Raw genomic sequence first — 19,473 nt, 5'->3', positions numbered from 1 at the left:
AATAGCATGATATGGTAGAGAGAAGTATATTCCATCAAAGAGAAATAAGGTTCTCCTAAATATATGATCCATTCATTCCTGGCATGCAATTCTAATACAAAATGTGGGACAGAAGAAAAAATCCTAGAATAAACTGTTCTCTTACAAATTAGTAATATTCATCTAAAGAGAATATTACTAAAAAAGAAATCCTATTCATAGTAGTTATCACAAAGACTAAATAATTTTAATTCTGTCACATGTTTAATAAAGACACTTAAAGGAAAGGATAGAATAAAATAATAATGGAGGAAATAAAGAAAATTGGGTGAGAAGACTAAAATAATAATAGTACTACCCAGTTAGTACATAGATTGAACATACTATCAGCTATTTTGATAATAGGACATTTTATAAATCATGATGAACATAATGTATATGGAAACCTCACTGTAGAATTTTAGACATTAAAACAACAGTTGTAAGAGCTGTTTGAAAGGGGTTTTAAAAATGGAATGTAGGTTTTACAACTATATCTAAGTTTATAAAAGATTTCTAAATTTTAAATATAGGAATTAGAGAACAGTAGAGAGAAAATAATGTTTCTGGAAATCTGTTTAGTAAACAGAAGGAAAAATATTTTTTTCCTCCAATGAGAAAAAGAAGAAATTTAACCTTAAAAAAATTGAATTATACACTACTGCAGTGTGTTAGGGCATTCTGTTGGATGTGGTGAATCTTTCAAGTGTCAGCCTCTACTGGATCAGTGTTAACAATAGCCTGACATAGTTCTTGTTAATTTGACATCCTTTTCTCCAGACCCCCTTCATTATTTCAGTTTACCACATTTTTTCACATCTCTCTTTTTGTGTTTGCATGTCTTCTTTTTGCCAGATTAATCTCTGAATACTCAGTGGAAATTTAGATTTTTCTATGCTGTTTTTCCTGCTCCTTGCTAGTACCTTTAGTTGTGAACTTCACATCATGTAGCAACATAGATTGTTCATTTTGTGAAAACGAGCTGTTATATTTAACATGTGTACATTTTTAAGTTATACTTCGGCTTATGAGAAACTTAAACAGTAACCACGACAAACTGCAGTGAACTGCACATCTTCACTCAGGTGATGTCCCCAAGCTGCACTCTCCATACTGTCTTGAGACCTCTCCCAACATTCACATGATGTGGATATTAACGTGGCTCTTTGCTGGTGGTTCAGGTCTGGATGTTCATGCTTCAAAACTTTGACTTCACAGAGCAACAGCCAAGGATATTCAGCAAGCTATGTGTTCATAAGTTAGATTAACACTAGTTGTAAAATATGTAGAAATATGTAATTAAGGAAAGTGTGAAAACTATTATTTATTTCATTAAAAATTTGTAAAAATTGTTCAGTGATAGAAAGTTATTTAAGATGTTGGTTCACTAAGGTGAAAAGATTCTTAGTTTTTTTCTCCTACAAGATTAAGTTGAAAATTGGAGTTGATACATTAAAGTAGTAATGAATAAAGACTAACCATTGCCATAAAAGTTAAGAACAGGATTTCCCCTCTATGATTAGTATTACAAAGCAGATTAGTAGAAAATTTATGGAAATCAATTTTTAAAGATTATCTACATTTTCCTTTGTTAATATTACATTTTGACAGTATTTATAATTTAAAATTGACCATACTTTTGTAAAGTGGTTAAAATAAGCCAGAAAATGTATTTTACCATCATTTGTAAATATAAGCTACTTGGAATTTATGTCATTCTAATTTCTCAATTAACTTTCAAAGCGCCTTGAGTTTTGAAGCCTATTGAAAATTTTAGAATGTTTAAAATTTGTTTAATATTTTTTCGGAGAAAGTGACAAATAAGTACATACAGATTTTTTAAGTTGGCTTTGCTTTCGTCCTCCTTTTAAATGATACTGATTTTTCTCCTGTAAACTGAAATAAAGTCCTATATCATTGATATTTGATAGATAGGTTCATTCAACAAAATTGAAATACTAACATCACTATAGTGATATGATAATATCTTGATACAATAATGGTGATGGAATCTGTAGGTGGAATCCTAACAGAAACACTTCAAGGTACTTTAGAATTAATCTTAAAAAACTTAAGGGAAACCATTTTTTGGACTTTTTAACCTAATAGACTTCATTATTTATAACAGTTTTAGGTTTACAGAAAACTTAAGAAGATAGTACAGAGAGTTCCCACATATCCTTTCTCCTCTTAACCCCAGTTGCCCATTATTAATATCTTGCATTAGTGTGGTACATTTGTTTCACCTGATGAACCCATACATTACTATTAACTAAAGTCCATAGTTTACATTAGGATGCGTTCTTTGTGGTGTTCAGATGCATTACGTTATATCATGTATCTACTGATACCGTACTCACAGTAGATTATCTACCCTAAAAGTCCTGTGTGCTGCATGATGCATTCCTCTTTCCCTCTTCTCCAGTCCCTAACAACCACTGATGTTTTTACTCTGTCCATAGTTTTGCCTTTGCCAGAATGTCTTATAATTGGAATTATATACTTTTAGACTGACTTCCTTCACTTAGCAATATGTATTTAAGGTTCCTGTATGTCTTCATGGCTGATCGCTCAATTCTTTCTGTTGATGAATAATATTCCATTGTATGGCTGTACCACAGGCTATTTATCCATTCCTCTTTTGAGGAACATCTTATTTTCGTCTGGTTTTTGGCACTTATGAATAAAGTTGCAATAAACATTCATGTCCAGGTGCGTTTTGTATGTGTAGATGTAAGCTTTCAACTCATTTGGTTAAATTCCTAAAAGCAGGATTGCTATATTGTATGATACGACCATGTTTAATTTTGTAGGAAACGGCAAACTATCTTCCAAAGTGGCTGTACCGTTTTGCATTCCTACCAGTAATGAATGAGATTTCTTGTTATGCACATCCTTGCCAGCATTTGACGTCGTCAGTTTTTTGGATTTTGGTCATTCTACTGGGAGTGCAGTAGTATCTTCTTTTAAGTTGCTTTTCCATGATGGCATATGATGTGCTCATCTTTTCATATGTTTATTTGCCATCTAATACATCTTTGGTGAGGAATCTGTTCAGCTCTTTTGCCCATTTTTTAATTGGGTTGTTTCTTTTCTTATTATTGAGTTTTTAAGAGTTCTTTGTATATTTTGGAATACAAGTCCTGTGTATCAGGTTTTTTGCTAATACTTTCTCAGTCTTTGGCTTGTCTTTCATTTCTTAATGAAGCTCATTTTTAAGGAATGTTGAATCAACAAGATCTTTAAAGTCTTGGAATATTTGCTATATTTTCTCTGATTATAGTCTCTCATATATTCTTCTGAAAGTTTACAGCTTCACTTTTTATACTTAGCTCTCTAATCCTAACGCACATGGAATTTTTTTATGTACTTAGTATGGGATGTAGTGATTTAGTTTAATATTTTCCCACATGGATAACTGATTCCCCTGGCACCTTTTATTGAAACTTGGTAATAACTAGTAAGTTCTAACATTTTTTGACTCATTTGGATTTTCTCTGTAATAGTCATATTCTTTGTGTGTACAGGCAAATTCCTGCCCCTTTTGGTCTTTAAATCTTTTTAAGTTTTTTTTTTTAACTTAGGACATCCTGTACTGTTTTAGAATAAATGTGATAATGGAGATTCTTATTCCTCACTTAATAGGGAATACTTCTGCAGTATCCTTATTAATTATGATGTTTACTGCAGACTTTTATTAAATACCTTATCTCAAATTAATGTTATATTGCTAGATTTTTTTCATTACAATTATTTCTGGATGCTGAATTTTATCAAATATTGGTGGGTTTTGTTTGTTCTTTATATCTCATCTTTTTTCTTGTTTAGTTAGTGTAGTTACTCTAAAATATTCTTACGTTCTTACCATGAACCCATCTGAAATGTCCATTAGTATTCTTAAAACAATTCATTTGGGTTGTCATTGATTTTTCTTTTCTTATTTTCCCATTCTACAGATTAATGAAAGAAGGATGACTGACTTGCTCAAAGTCACATTATAAAGGATTCAACCTAGAAGACTGTCTCTATTATGCCTAATGTGCTTTTGCCATTATGACATATTGTATCTTAAATATATCTCTTTCAAATTTACATACTTTCAAGTGTACATACATACATGCTCAAGTGTAAAACAATTAAATGTGAATATATGTTTTTTAAAAACCTAAGGAATCAATAAAACAAAAAATGTAACAAATAAAATCAAAAGATAATCAAAATAATAAATATAAATAGGAACTCAGCAATTAAAAGAAAAACTGAGGCAGGCCTCTATATCCTGAAGTTGAAAGAACTCTGCAGATATGTATAAATAAGCAAGGTGAGAAAGAACACTGGAAAACAAATAATGTAGTTGGTCTATTCTGTGTTTAAAAAAACACACCAAAGAAATGACAAACCTCAGCTTTTTATTTTTTTTTCTTATCCTTCAAAGGTCTTTTTTCTTTTTTGGTATCATTAATCTACAATTACACGAGTGACATTATCGTTACTGGACTTCCTCTCATCATCAAGTCCCCAACACATACCCCATTAGAGTCACTGTCCATCAGCGTAGTAAGATGCTGTATAATCACTACTTGTCTTCTCTGAGTTGTACAGCCCTCCCCACACCCCCACCCCTTCATTATGTCAGCTAATTGTAATGCTCCTTTTCCCCCCTTGTCCCTCTCTTCCCACCCATCCAACCCAGTCCCTTTCCCTTTCATAACTGTTAGTCCATTCTTGGGTTCTGTGATTCTGCTGCTGTTTTGCTCCTTCAGTTTTTTTCTTTGTTTTTATACTCTACATATGAGGAATTCATTTGACACTTGTCTTTTTCCACCTGGCATACATCACTAGGCATAATACCCTCTAGCTCCATCCATGTTGTTGCAAATGGTAGGATTTGTATTTTTCTTATGGCCGAATAATACTCCATTGTGTATATGTACCACATGTTCTTTATCCATTCATCTACTGATGGACACTTAGGTTGCTTCCATTTCTTGGCTATTGTAAATAGTGCTGCGATAAACATAGAGGTGCATATGTCTTTCAAACTGGGCTGCTGCATTCTTAGGGTAAATTCCTAGAAGTGTGATTCACGGGTCAAATGGTATTTCTATTTTGAGCTTTTTGGGGAACCTCCATACTGCTTTCCACAAAGGTTGAACTAATTTACATTCCCACCAGCAGTGTAGGAGGGTTCCCCTTTCTCCACATCCTCGCCAACATTTGCTGTTGTTTGTCTTTTATATTCTCCCATCCTGTAGGATGTCTTTTTGCTCTTGATGGTGTCCTTTGCTGTACAGAAGCATTTCAGCTTGATAGAGTCCCACTTGTACATCTTTGCATTTGTTTCCCTTGCCCAGGGAGATATGTTCATGAAGAAATCGCTCATGTTTATGTCCAAGAGATTTTTGCCTATGTTTTTTTCTAAGAGTTATATAGTTTCATGACTTACATTCAGGTCTTTGATCCATTTTGAATTTACTTTTGTGTATGGGGTTATACAATGATCCAGTTTCATTCTCTTACATGTAGCTGTCCAGTTTTGCCAACACCATCTGTTGAAGAGGCTGCCATTTCCCTATTGTATATCCATGGCTCCTTTATCATATATTAATTGACCATATATGTTTGGGTTAATACCAGGACTCTCTATTCTGTTCCACTGGTCTGTGGGTCTGTTCTTGTGCCAGTAACAAATTGTCTTGATTACTGTGGCTTTGTAGGAGAGCTTGAAGTTGGGAAGCAAGATCCCCCATGCTATATTCTTCTTCTCAGGATTGCTTTGGCTGTTTGGGGTCTTTTGTGGTTCCATATGAATTTTAAAACTATTTGTTGAAGAATGCTGTTGGTATTTTCATAGTGATTGCATTGAATCTGTAGATTGCTTTAGGCAGGATGGCTATTTTGATAATACTAATTCTTCTTAGCCAAGATCATGGGATGAATTTCCATTTGTTAGTGTCCTCTTTAATTTTTCTTAGGAGTATCTTGTAGTTTTCATGGTATAGGTGTTTCACTTCCTTGGTTCAGTTTATTTCTAGGTATTTTATTCTTTTTGATGCAATTGTGAATGGAATTGTTTTCCTGATTTCTCTTTCTGCTAGCTCATCTTTAGTGTATTATAGGAAAGCAACATATTTCTGTGTATTAATTTTGTATCCTGCAACTCTGCTGAATTCATATATTAGTTCTAGTGGTTTTGGAGTGGATTCTTTTGTGGTATTTTATGTACAATATCATGTCATCTGCAAATAGTTACAGTTTGCCACCTTCTTTACCAATCTGGATCCCTTATATATTTCATTGTTTCATTTGATTGCTATGGCTAGGACCTCCAATACTATGTTGAATAACAGTGGGGAGAGTGTTCATCCCTGTCTTGTTCCCAATCTTAAAGGAAAAGCTTTCAGCTTCTTGCTGTTAAGTAGGATGTTGGCTGTGGGTTTGTCATGTATGGCCTTTATTATGTTGAGGTATTTGCCCTCTATACCTATTTTGTTAAGAGTTTTTATCATGAATGGATGTTGAATTTTGTGAAATGCTTTTTCAGCATCTATGGAGATGATCATGTGGTTTTTGTACTCGTTTTCATTGATGTGGTGGATGATGTTGGTGTATTTTCCAATGTTATACATCCTTGCATCCCTGAAATGAATCCCGCTTGGTCATGGTGTATGATCCTCTTGATGTATTTTTTAATTCGGTTTGCTAATATTTTGTTGAGTATTTTTGCATCTACGTTCATCAGGGATATTGGTCTATAATTTTCTTTTTTTGTGCAATTTTTGCCTGGTTTGGTATTAGAGTGATCCTCGGTTCATACAATGAGTTTGGAAGTATTCACTCCTCTTCTATTTTTTGGAGAACTTTGAGGAGAATGGGTACTATGTCCTCTGTATATGTCTGGTAAAATTCAGTGGTGAATCCGTCTGGCCTGGGCGTTTTGTTCTTGGGTAGTTTTTTGATTACTGATTCAATTTTGTTGCTGGTAATTGGTCTCTTTATATTTTATGTTTCTTCCTTGGTCTGCCTTGGAAGGTTGTATTTTTCTAGGAAGTTGTCCATTTCTTCTAGGTTTTCCAGCTTGTTAGCATATAGATTTTTCATAGTATTCTCTAATAATTCTTTGTATTTCTGTGGGGTCTGTCATAATTTTTCCTTTCTCATTTCTGATTCTGTTTTTGTGTGTAGATTCTCTTTTTCTCTTAATAAGTCCGGCTATGGTATTATCTATTTTGTTTATTTTCCTAAAGAACCAGCTCTTGGTTTCATTGATTTTTTTCTATTGTTTTATTCTTCTCAATTTTATTTATTTATTCTCTGATCTTTATTATGTCCCTCCTTCTGCTGACTTTGGGCCTCATTTGTTCTTCTTTTTCCAATTTCAATAATTGTGACTTTAGACTATTCATTTGGGGTTATTCTTCCTTCTTTAAATAGGCCTGGATTGCTATATACTTTCCTCTTTGAACTGCCTTCTATGTGTCCCACGGAAGTTGGGTCTTTGTGCTGTTGTTGTCATTTGTCTCCATATATTGCTTGATCTCTGTTTTAATTTGGTCATTGATCCATTGATTATTTAAGAGCATGTTGTTAAGCTTCCACGTGTTTGTGAGCCTTTTTGCTTTCTTTGTACATTTTATTTCTAGTTTTATACCTTTGTGATCTGAGAAGTTGGTTGGTAGAATTTCAGTATTTTGGAATTTACTGAGGCTCTTTCTGTGGCCTACTATGTGGTCTATTCTGGAGAATGTTCCATGTGCACTTGAGAAGAAGGTGTATCCTGCTGCTTTTGAGTGTACAGTTCTGTAGATGTCTGTTAGGTCCATCTGTTCTAGTGTGTTGTTCAGTGCCTCTGTGTCTTACTTATTTCTGTCTGGTTGATCTGTCCTTTGGCGTGAGTGGTGTGTTGAAGTCTCCAAAAATGAATGCATTGCATTCTATTTCCTCCTTTAATTCTGTTACTATTTGTTTCACATATGTCGGTGCTCCTATGTTGACTGCATAGATATTTACAATGGTTATATCCTCTTGGTGGACTGACTCCTTTATCATTATGTAATGTCCTTCTTTATCTCTTCTTACTTTTTTGTTTTGAAGTCTATTTTGTCTGTTACAAGTACCGCAACAACTGCTTTTTTCTCCCTATTGTTTGCATTATATATCTTTTTCCATCCCTTGTATATCATTGGGTTTGAGGTGACTCGCTTGTAAGCTGCATATAGATGGATCTTGCTTTTTTTATCCATTCTATTACTCTGTGTCTTTTGATTGTTGCATTCAGTCCATTTACATTTAGGGTGATTATCGATAGGTACGTACTTGTTGCCATTGCAGGCTTTGGATTCATGGTTACCAAAGGTTCAAGGATAGCTTCTTTACTATCTAACTTTCTAACTTAACTCTCTTATTAAGCTATTATAAACACAGTCTGATGATTCTTTATTTCTCTCCCTTCTTATTCTTCCTTCTCCATTCTTTATATGTTAGGTGTTTTATTCTGTACTCCTTTGTGTTTCATTTGACTGTTTTTGTGCATAGTTGATTTTATTTTTTTGCCTTTACTTAGTATTTGTTTGGCCTGCTTTCTTTGCTGTGATTTTATTTTGTCTGGTGATATCTATTTAGTCTTAGGAGTGCTCCATCTTGAGCAGTCCCTTTAAAATACTCTGTAGAGGTGGTTTGTGGGAGGCACATTCCCTCAACTTTTGCTTGTCTGAAAATTGTTTAATCCGTCCATCAAATTTAAATGATAATCTGGATATAGTATTTTTGTTTCAAGGCCCTCTGTTTCATTGCATTAAATATGTCATGCCATTGTCTTCTGGCCTGTAATGTTCCTGTTGAGAAGTCTGATGATAGCCTGATGGGTTTTCCTTTGTAGGTAATCTTTTTTATCTCTCTGGCTGCCTTTAATACACTGTCCTTTTCTTTGATGTTTGCCATTTTATTATGTGTCTTGGTTTTGTCCTCCTTGGGTCCCTTGTGTTCAGAGATTTGTGGGCTTCCATGGTCTGAGAGGCTATATTCTTCCCTAGTTTAGGGAAGTTTTCAGCAATTATTTCTTCAAAGATACTTCCTCTCCCTTTTTCTCTCTCTTCTTTTGGTACCCCTATAATGCAAATATTGTTTGATTTGGATTGGTCATACAGTTCTCTTAATATTCTTTCATTCCTAGAGATCCTTTTATCTCTCTGTGCCTCAGCTTCTCTGTACTCCTGTTCTGTGATTTCTGTTCCATTAACAGTCTCTTGGACCTCATCCAGTCTGCTCTTAAGTCCTTCTATCAATTGTTTCCTTTCTGTTATCTCCTTCTGGACTTCATCCCTTAGCTCTTGCATATTTCTCTGCAGGTCCGTCAGCATGTTTATAACTTTTATTTTCAATTATTTTTCAGGAAGATTGGTTATATCTATCTCACGAGGCCCTCTCTCTGGGGTTGTCTGAGTGATTTTTGACTGGACCAGATTCTTCTGCCTTTTCATGGCAATAGAAGTGGTCGCAGGCAGGTGGCACTTGTTTCAGCTGGGAGAACAAAGTCCCTTCCTGCTTGTTGGTCACCTTGCCCTTTTCTGCTGCCTGTGCCGGTTACCTGCACACCAGGAGCAGCCTCTGGGGCAATGTCCTGAGCTGCCATGGGCGTGGCCACCCTCAGGCTATCCTAGAGCACTGCGGGGGCTTCTCCTTCAAGAAGGTGCCCCTTCGTGCCTTCTGGACCTTGCTCCGACTTCCACTGCCTGTTCCACTTACCCATACACCGGGAGCAATCTCTGGCACAATCTCCTGAGCTGCCGTGGGCGGGGCTGCCTTTGGGCTTGCCTAGAGCACTACCAGGAGTCACAGCTGTGCTGGGTGTGTTCTTCTGTGGGAATGGCGCCCCTTCGTGCCTTTCAGACCTTGCTCTGGCTTCCGCTGCCTGTGCCGGTTACCAGCACACCGGGGGCAGACTCTGGGACAATCTCCTGAGCTGCCATCGGCAGGGCCACCCTCAGCCTAGCCTAGAGCAGTGCGGAAATTGCAGCTGCACCGGGTGTGTTCTCCTGCGAGAATGGCGCACCTTCGTGCCTTCCAGACCTTGCTCTGGCTTCCGTTGCCTGTCCTGGGTAGCTGCACACTGGGAGGAGTCTCTGTGTGGTTGCTGTGAGTGGGGCCGCTTTCCTGCTGCTCTGCAGCTGTGGCAGGTCTGCAAGTTTGCTTGTAGTGCCGACTGGGGGGAACGAATGGCAGGCTGCTTATTGCCGTGAGGGGCTTCAGGGCTGCTTTACCCCCCAGGGGGTTAGGGGGCCTGAAGTTCCTCAAGATTCCCAGCCTGCTGGGCTGGGTGTGCTGGGACGATTTTGTTCAGCTGTTGAGCCCTTGTCCCTTTAAAACTTTTAAAAAGCACCTGCTTTTCTTTTGTCCCAGGGGAGCTGGCTGTGGGAACTCTCTTGCAGTCTCCATCTCGGACCCTACACTTCTGTTTCTCTAAATCCTGCACACCATGCAATGTGTGTCTGTGCTCCCAGTGCAGATTACCAGGGCTGGTTATTTAGCAGTCCTGTGCTTCAACTTCCTCTCCACTCCAACCCCTTTCCTCCTGCTGGTGAGCTGGGGTGGGGGGAGTGCTCGGGTCCCGCCGGGCCGCAGCTTGTATCTTACTCCCTTCATGAGATGCTGAGTTCTCGCAAATGTAGATGTAGCCTGCCTGTTGTACTGTATCCTCTGGTCTCTCTTTTAGGAATAGTTATATTTGATGTATTTTCAAAAATATGTATAGTTTTGGGAGGAGATTTCTGTCGCCCTACTCTCCCTGCCATCTTGAGCCGGAATCTCAACAAACCTTAGCTTTTTAAGAATGTATATATTATAGAAATTGAACTCTGCAAATTGTGTTATATGACTCATATAATTTTTTTTAATGTGTGTAAGTAAATAAATAACATCAACAAGTAAAAGGTCAGGAAGAACAGAATCTAAACTGTTAGCACTAAGTATCTCTGAAAAGTACATTTAGAGGTAATGAGATTATTTTTCCCCATTTTGTTATATATACTTTTGAACTGTTTGAATTTTAAAGTATTATAGTGAGTTTTTTTAAAATTAGAAAGTAGACACTTTGTGATCATTTTTTCCTACCTTTCCTCTTATATAAATTATCTGTTCCTATACTATACCCCCTGAGTAGGTAATTTTTAACAAATTTCATGGGAGCATAATACTAAGTAGACTTAAGTAGGTTTATGATTTTAATGAGATTTGCAATGTAAAGACTGCCTACTCCTGCTTGTCATATAGGTATTGACTTAAATGTTACTTGTTTGTTTAAGTGAGGCTTTTTCTACTAACAAAGGAGCCCTCTCGTCTTTATCACATTGTCTTATTATATTATCATCATATCATTATCATATTCCTGCTTGTTTTTTAAAAATAGTTTGTTTAACTCCTCTAACATATAAGATCCATGAAAGGAAGAACATCTTGGCATACTGTAAACACTTAAAAGCTTACTATGTGAATGACAAAGTAATACTCATTCTTAAAGGTTCAGGAACTTACATTTTTATTAGGCTATTCCAAAATGGTTTAGTTGTAGTAAACTGACTGATGATAATTCATAGCAGTCTAGTAATCAGAATATTAATTATTTATAGTGGTATATATCAATAGTATAAAAAAGCTAGATATGGATTAGGTTGTTTTCCTAGCATTATTATGCCAAAACCAATTTTTAATAAGTAAAAATTGTATAGCACATGGAACTGGGAAAAAGAGAGGTGTGTGGTACAGATATAGTTCAGACATACTGCAGGTTCAGTTCTAGATCACTACAATAAAGTGAATTGCAATAAAGTGAGTCAAATGAATTTTTTAGTTTCACAGTGCATACATAGAAAAATTATGTTTGCACCATACTGTAGTGTCCTAAGTGTGTAATAGCATTATGTCTATAAATACAATGTATATATCATAATTTAAAAATACCTTTTTGTTAAAAAGATGATAACCATCAGTGTAATGCTCACCAGAGCCTTCTGTGAGTCATAATGTTGTTGCTGGTGGAGGGTCTTGCCTCAGTGTAGGTGACTGCTGACTGATCAGAATGGTGGTTGCTGAAGGCTGGGATAGCTGTGGAAGTTTCTTAAAATAAGACAACAATGAACTTTGCTGCATCAATTGACTGTTCCTTTCACAAACAATTTCTCTGTAGCATGAGATGCTGTTTGATAGCATTTTACACATAGTGAAATTTTTTTCAAAATTGTAGTCAGTCCTCTCTAACCCCACCACTGCTTTATCAACCAAGTTTATGTCCTATTCTAAATCCTTCATTTTCATTTCAGCAATTTCACAGCATCTTCACCAGGAATAGATTCCATCTTAAGAAACCACTTTATTTTCTCATCCATAAGCAAGTCTTCACCAGCTAAAGCTTTATCATGAGATTGCAGCAATTCAGTCTTCAGGTTCCACTTCTAATACTAATTCTCTTCCTATTTCTACCACATCTGCAGTAACTTCTTCCACTGAAGTCTTACACCACTCAAAAGTCATCCATGAGAGTTGGAATCATCTTCCTCCAAACTCCTTTCAAACATGTTGCTGTTTTGACTTCTTCACATGAATCACAATGTTCTGAAGGGCATCTAGAATTATGAATCCTTGCCAGAGGGTCTTCAATTTAGTTTTCCCAGATCCATCAGGCCATCCCTATCTATGGCAGCTATAGCCTTACAAAATATATTTCTTAAATAATAAGACTTGAAAGTTGAAATTACTCCTTGATCCATGGGCTACAGAATGAAATGCTAGGAGGCATGACAACAACATGAATCTCATTGTCCATTTCCATCAGAGCTCTTGGGTGAGCAGGTGCATTGTTAGTGAGTAGTTATATTTTGAAAGGAATCTTTGATTTTTTTCTGAGCAGTATGTCTCCACAGTGGGCTTAAAATATTTAGTAACCATGTTTTAAACACATATGCTGTAATCAGGCTTTGTTGTCCCATTTATAGAGTATAGATAGATTAGATTTAGTATAATAATTAAGGGCCTTAGCATTTTCAGAATAGTAAATGAGCATTGGCTTCAACGTATAGTCAACAGCTTCATTAGGTTCTAAAAAGAGAATAAACCTGTCCTTTGAAGCTTTGAAGCCAGCCATTGACTTATCTCTATCTATGAGTCCTAGAGAGCATCTTCTTCTTAGAGAAGGCTGTTTCATCTATACTGAAAACCTGTTGTTGAGTATGGCCACCTTCATTAATGACCTGAGCTAGATCTGGATAACTTGCTGTAGTTTCTACATCAGCACTTGCTGCTTCGTTTTCATGTTCATCTCTATTTCTGTTATGGAGAGGGCTTCTTTCCTTAAATCTCATTAATCAACCTCTGCTAGCTTCAGACTTCTCTTCTGCAGCTCCCTTACCTCTCTCAGCTTTTGTAGAATTGTAGAGAGTTAGGGTCTTACTCTGGATTAGGCTTTGGCTTAAGAGAATGTTGTGGCTGGTGTCGTCTTCTATCCAGACCACTAAAACTTTCTCTATATCAGCAGTAAGGCTGTTTTCATTTTCTCATTATTTGTGTGTTCACTGGAGTAGCACTTTTAATTTCCTTCAAGAACTTTTCCTTTGCAGTCATAGTTTGGCTAACTTTGGGGCAAGAGGCCTAGCTTTTGGTTTATCTCAGCTTCCTCACTAAGTTTAATCATTCTAGCTTTTTGGTTAAAGTAAGTGATGTGTGATTCTTCCTTTCATTTGACTACTTATATGCCACTATAAGTTATTAATTGACCTAACTACAATATTGTTGTGTTTCAGGGAATTAGAACACCCCAGGAGAGGGAATGAAAAGGGGAATGACTAGTCAGCAGGGCAGTCAGAACACATACAACATTTATTAAATTCACTGTCTTATCCAGACACAGTTTGTAGAGCTTGAAAACAACTACAGTAGTAACATTAAAGATCACTGATCACAGATCACCATAACAAATATAATAATAGTGAAAAATGTTGAAATATTGTGAGAAATGTTGAAATATTGTGAGAATTAATAAAATATAACACAGAGATACAAGTGAGTAATGCTTTTGAAAAAATTGCACCCCAGATATACTCAACACAGGGTTGCTACAAACCTTAAATTTGTAAAAAAACACTATCTAGGAAGTGCAATAAAGTCAAGTACAATTAAAATAAGTGATGCCTTTATTTAAAAACACTAAATACTAGACTCTAGCTATAGGTTGTATTGCCTAACAAATACATTTTCTAGTAGATGTTCTTGGTCCCAAGAATTGTGAGAGGCAATATGAATGCTTTGGTTTTGCTGGTCCAGTCATAAAAACAATAAATTGTCAGCCCAATTAATGGTGGATTAGATTGTATTCCTATGCCAACAAAACAGCCTTAAATTAAACATATAGTTTGCTGCAAATTAAGCAGCAAAATATGAGACACAACACTATTTACAGATGACATGATATTATACATAGAAGACTCTAAAGATTCCACTGTCTTTAGATTCAGCAAAGTTACAGGATACAAAATCCATACCCAGAAATCTATTGCATTCCTATATACTAACAATGAACTAGCAGAAAGAGAAATCAGGAAAACAACTCTATTTACAATTGCATCAAAAAGAATAAAATACCTAGAAATAAACCTAACCAAGGAGGCAAAAGACCTATACCCTGAAAACTATAAAGCATTCATGAGAGAAATTAAAGAAGACAAAAATAAATGGAAATCTATCTTGTGCTTATGGATAGGAAGAATTGATATTGTCAAAATGGCCATCCTGCCCAAAGCAATGTACAGATTGAGTACAATCCCTATCAAAATACCAATGGCATTTTTCAATGAACTAGAATAGTACTAAAATTCATATGGAACCACAGAAGACCCCAAACAGCCAAAGCAATCCTGAGAAAAAAGAACAAAGCTGGAGGTATTACACTTCTTGACTTCAAACTATACTATGAAGCTACAGTAAGCAAAACAGTATGGTACTAGCAAAAGAATAGACCCCTAGATTAATGGAACAGAATAGAGAGCCCAGATATAAACCCACAATATATGGCCAATTAATGTACAATAAATGAGCCATGAATATACAGTGGGGAGAATAACTCTTCAATAACTTGGTGTTGTGAAAACTGGACAGCTACATGTAGGAGAATGAAACTGGTTACTGTCTAACTCTATACACAAAATTAAACCCAAAATAGATCAAAGATTTGAATGTAAGATATAAAACCATAAAACCCCTAGAAGAAAACAGATAAAAATCTCTTGAACATAGTATGAGCAATTTTTTCCTGGATACATGTTCTCAGGCAAGGGAAACAAAATAAAACATGAACAAGTAGCACTACATCAAATGAAAAAGCTTCTGTACAGCAAAGGATACCATCAGCAGGACAAAAAGGCATCCTACAGTATGGGAGAATATATTTATAAATTCATCTTATAAGGAGTTAACATCCAAAATATATAAAGAACTCATATGCCTCAACACCCAAAAAACAAATAACCAGATTAAAAAATGGGCAGAGCACCTGAGCAGACATTTCTCCAAAGAAGAACTACAGATGGCCAAGCAGGCACATGAAAAGATGTTCCACAGTACTAATCATCATGGAAATAACAATCAGAACTACAATGAGATATCACCTCACACCAGTTAGAAAGGCCACTATCCAAAAGACAAGAAATTATATGAGTGTTGTAGAGGATGTGGAGAAATGGGAACCCTCCTACATAGTTGGGGGGAATGTAACTGGTACAACAGTATGAAGTTTCCTCAAAAAACTAGAAATACTTGACACAGTAATTCCACTTCTAGGAATTTACCAGAAGAAAACAAAATCTCTGATTCAGAAAGACATATGTAGTCCTATGTTTATTGCTGCATTATTTACAGTAGCCAAGATATAGAAGCAACCTTAGTGTCCATCAATAGATAAATGGATAAAGAAGATGTGGTACATATACACAATGGAATATTATTCAGCAATAAAATGAAAAGAAATTCTACCATTTGCAACAACATGGATGGATCTAGAGGGTGTTATGCTCAGTGAAACAAGCTAGGCAGAGAAAGACAATTACCATATAATTTCACTTATTTGTGGAATATAAAAACATAGCAAAACAATGAATAAAACAGCAGTAGACTTGTAGACACTGAAAAATGACTAGTGGTTACCATGGGTGAGGGAGAGGGGAATAAGGGGCTCACAAATTCTCAATCATAATATAGGTTGGCTGTGGAGTTAGTAGTATAGCATGGATAAATAATCAATGATTCTGTAACACCTTTATATTTAGTTAGATAGTAACTGCACTAATGGGGTTGAATATTTAACAAAATGGGTAACTGTCAAACCATTATGTTGTACATTCAAAACCACTGTAAGATTGTATATCTCTGATACAACATAAGTGGTGGTTCCAAAAATACATTTATAGGGATAAATACTTATTAAAGCTCACTAATGGAAATGCAAATTTCCATTTTCCATTTTTCTAAGTAGAATAAACCCTTAACGTGAGTCAGGTTTTGTCTGCAAATTGAAACTATCCCACTCAATTCGAAAAGATAGAGATATTTTTTAAAACTTTAGAAATATGTGGGAAAAATATATAAGTGGCACACAAGTAGTACATTGATTATTATTTTTCATGGACTGTAGTGTAGTGTATGGGCAGTGCCGTGTAGTCAGATTCAAGTCTTAGGTTGGCCTCTAACTAGCTGTGTGACCTTAGATAAATCACCTATGCAGTCTCTGACTGAATTTCCTCATTTTGGGGTAATAGCTCCTTCATAAAGTTGTTGGGAGGTTTAAACAAGAAAGTGTGTGTGTGTGTGTGTGTGTGTGTAGTTTCCAAAGTGGTGCCTGGCAGACAATACAGTACTAAGTAAATATTAGCCACTGCTGTTATCTAACAAATATTAGGTGCTTACTGTCAGTCAGTGGGCTAAAGGTGGGAAAATCTGCCCTGGAGGAATTCACAGCTTAGTGAAGCTCAGGACTCCACTTCTTCTCTGCTTTCTTCCCAGTTTGTTTTCTATATCTTGTACCTTACTTCCAAGAGAATAAATCAGGGTTCATAGGTTAATTGCAGTATTTAATTATTTCTCTAGTTTTATTGAGGCATAACTGATATATAACATTGTATTAGTTTTAAGTGTACAGTGTAATGCTTTTGCATATGTATGTATTGTGAAGTGATTACCATAAGTTGAGTTCACATCCATCACCTTACATAGTTACAAACTTTTTTTTTCTTGTCATGACTGCTTCTAAGATCTATAATGAGCTTAAGTCCTGGGGATGTAATGTATATAAATATACAATACAATACTGTATTGTATGTTTGAAAACTGCTGAGAGAGACCAATCTTTAATTTTTATCTGATATTTAAAGAGATGGTTAGAAAATAGACCTGCTATCTAAAGTAAAATATTTTAAAGTCCTTTGAAATTTTGTGTTATAGATGTTTGTTTGCTACTAATGAGTATGAGCAAGTTAGATATTCTATACCGGAGACTCCTCCTCACAAAACTTTTTATCAGAGGATGGGGAAGGCCAGAAGATCTCAAAAGGTAAGCATCTTTTTCTGGATGCTTGTTTTGAATTTGCTGTTTTAGTAAACACTTAAAACTTTATTTTCTATAAAGTTCTTTACTATAGATATAAAGTAATTGGCAAATTAAGCATCAACTATATTAAAAATTATTTCCTTTTAATTATTTTTTAAGTTTAACCCATATCATCATACATTGAACTATTTAAACTGTAATTCAGCTTTAAAAACAGTTCTCATAAATGCAATTAGATTTTTAATTTTAATAATTCTTAAGGTGATCAGAGTTTTCAGGAACTGAGTTTTCTTGGGTAACTTGAATTTATAATGACTATAAAGCTGGGATATACTTTATGTAGCTCATGGGAATATTTGGACTTAAGAAAACTAATTTTCAATATTGTGCCCTTTATTTTCAGTCTTGTATATGTTTCTTTCTGAACAATGACATTTCTCACATTTTTTGCTAGACAAGATGTCCAGCTTGAAAAAAAAACCCACAGCCTAATATTTTTCTCTAATGATCAAAATTAAATTTCAGCATGGCTTATGAACTGGACTTGCTAATTTTTAATCACTGTTCATCACTTTCAGTATAACAGATATACTGAATTTTTCTCTTCTTTCCTCATTACTATAATAGACTCTTTGAATTCAGAAAGGTGATTGGAAATCGAGAAAGATGTCAGACTTTGGTTTCAAGTGATTATCCAGTATACATCAATAAGGTATGCCAATGAAAGAAATGCAGTTATAGAAAGTCTTGTTTAACAAATATGTGTCAAGAATAGGTTGAATGTTAATAATAAACACTACAACATGAGTGTAGTAGAGATTTTTCATTTAGTATTTTTAAAATGTTACATGTATTCTAACTGGATAATTTTTGTAAACTATATTCATATATATTTGGGAACATACATTTAGTACTTGCCTAAGTGCAAGAAAATATTTAGCATTTTAGAAGAAGTATAAGTAATACAGGAAAGTACTCTAGTTGGACATAGCACATGAGAAGTTATTAGCAAAACAACTGTTAAATAACATCAGGAAAAAGTTACTGGATATAATTAATTGCTGAGAGAATGGTAGAAATAAAATGTTACAGAATTAGAGATGAGAATATATTTGAAACAGTTTTGTTATTAAGCAAGCCGATGTTTTTCTATGAAATATTTCTAAGTTTATGTAATTGGATACTTGAGGTATTGTTGGGGAGGAGGTAGAATGGGTAGGTTTCACATCCCTTACTGTACTTCAACTATAACTCTATTTTCCCTCTTTTATGTATTGGATATCTTTAGATTACATTTTTCAAAAGAGTTCTGCTAAAAATAAAATTTTATAAATTGGAAATCCCTCCTCTGTACCATAGAGCTGTTTCTTCTGGATTGAGAACATCTCTCTCAAATTTTGCTAACTATTTCTGTTTTCTCTATTTAAAAATCATAGGCTTAAATAAACAAATTTAAGGCATTCCAAGTAAAAATCAAAACTCTGTATCTGCTACTTTCCACCACCTGATTCCATTTGCCTCCCAAGGAAGAGTTACAGTTAAGATTTTGGGATGCATTCTTACAGATTTCCTCCCCCAGCCCTTGGTTTTTAAAAATCAAGGTATAATTCACATAGCATAAAATTCACCCCTTAAGGTTAACAGTTCAGTATAGTTGTTTTTTATTATTATATCCCCAATATGCAGCCATCACACTATCACTGTCTAATTCCAGAACGTTTTTGTCATCCGAAAAGGACCTGGGTACCCATTAGCTGTCATTTCCCACTTCTCCAGCCTCCTACCTGCTGGCAATCAATAATCTGCTTCTCTATGGATTCACATATTCTAGACATTTCATATAAATGGACTCATACAAACTTTTGTGTCTG

The 19,473-nt window shown here is 35.3% G+C and overlaps 1 protein-coding gene across 4 annotated transcripts in view; it reads left to right on the top strand.

The window, feature by feature from the left end:
• Positions 1 to 19,473, top strand: part of ABHD18 (abhydrolase domain containing 18) — a 70,397-nt gene that overhangs the window by 8,203 nt on the left and 42,721 nt on the right. For 2 of the 4 annotated variants that reach the window (XM_073237053.1, XM_073237055.1), the window contains exons 2-3: positions 17,497 to 17,605; positions 18,230 to 18,314. The exons of 1 other annotated variant lie outside the window; for it this stretch is intronic. In XM_073237053.1, coding sequence (XP_073093154.1) covers positions 17,497 to 17,605; positions 18,230 to 18,314 — 194 coding nt within the window. Of the gene's footprint in view, positions 1 to 17,496; positions 17,606 to 18,229; positions 18,315 to 19,473 lie in introns of those variants that run through there. One more of the 4 variants, XM_073237056.1, reaches the window with a different exon arrangement.

Source organism: Manis javanica, chromosome 5 (assembly GCF_040802235.1).
Source record: "Manis javanica isolate MJ-LG chromosome 5, MJ_LKY, whole genome shotgun sequence".
Classification (NCBI taxonomy): domain Eukaryota; kingdom Metazoa; phylum Chordata; class Mammalia; order Pholidota; family Manidae; genus Manis; species Manis javanica.
The sequence above is the reverse complement of the archived record's forward strand: the minus strand, read 5'-3'. Positions and strand labels throughout refer to the sequence as shown.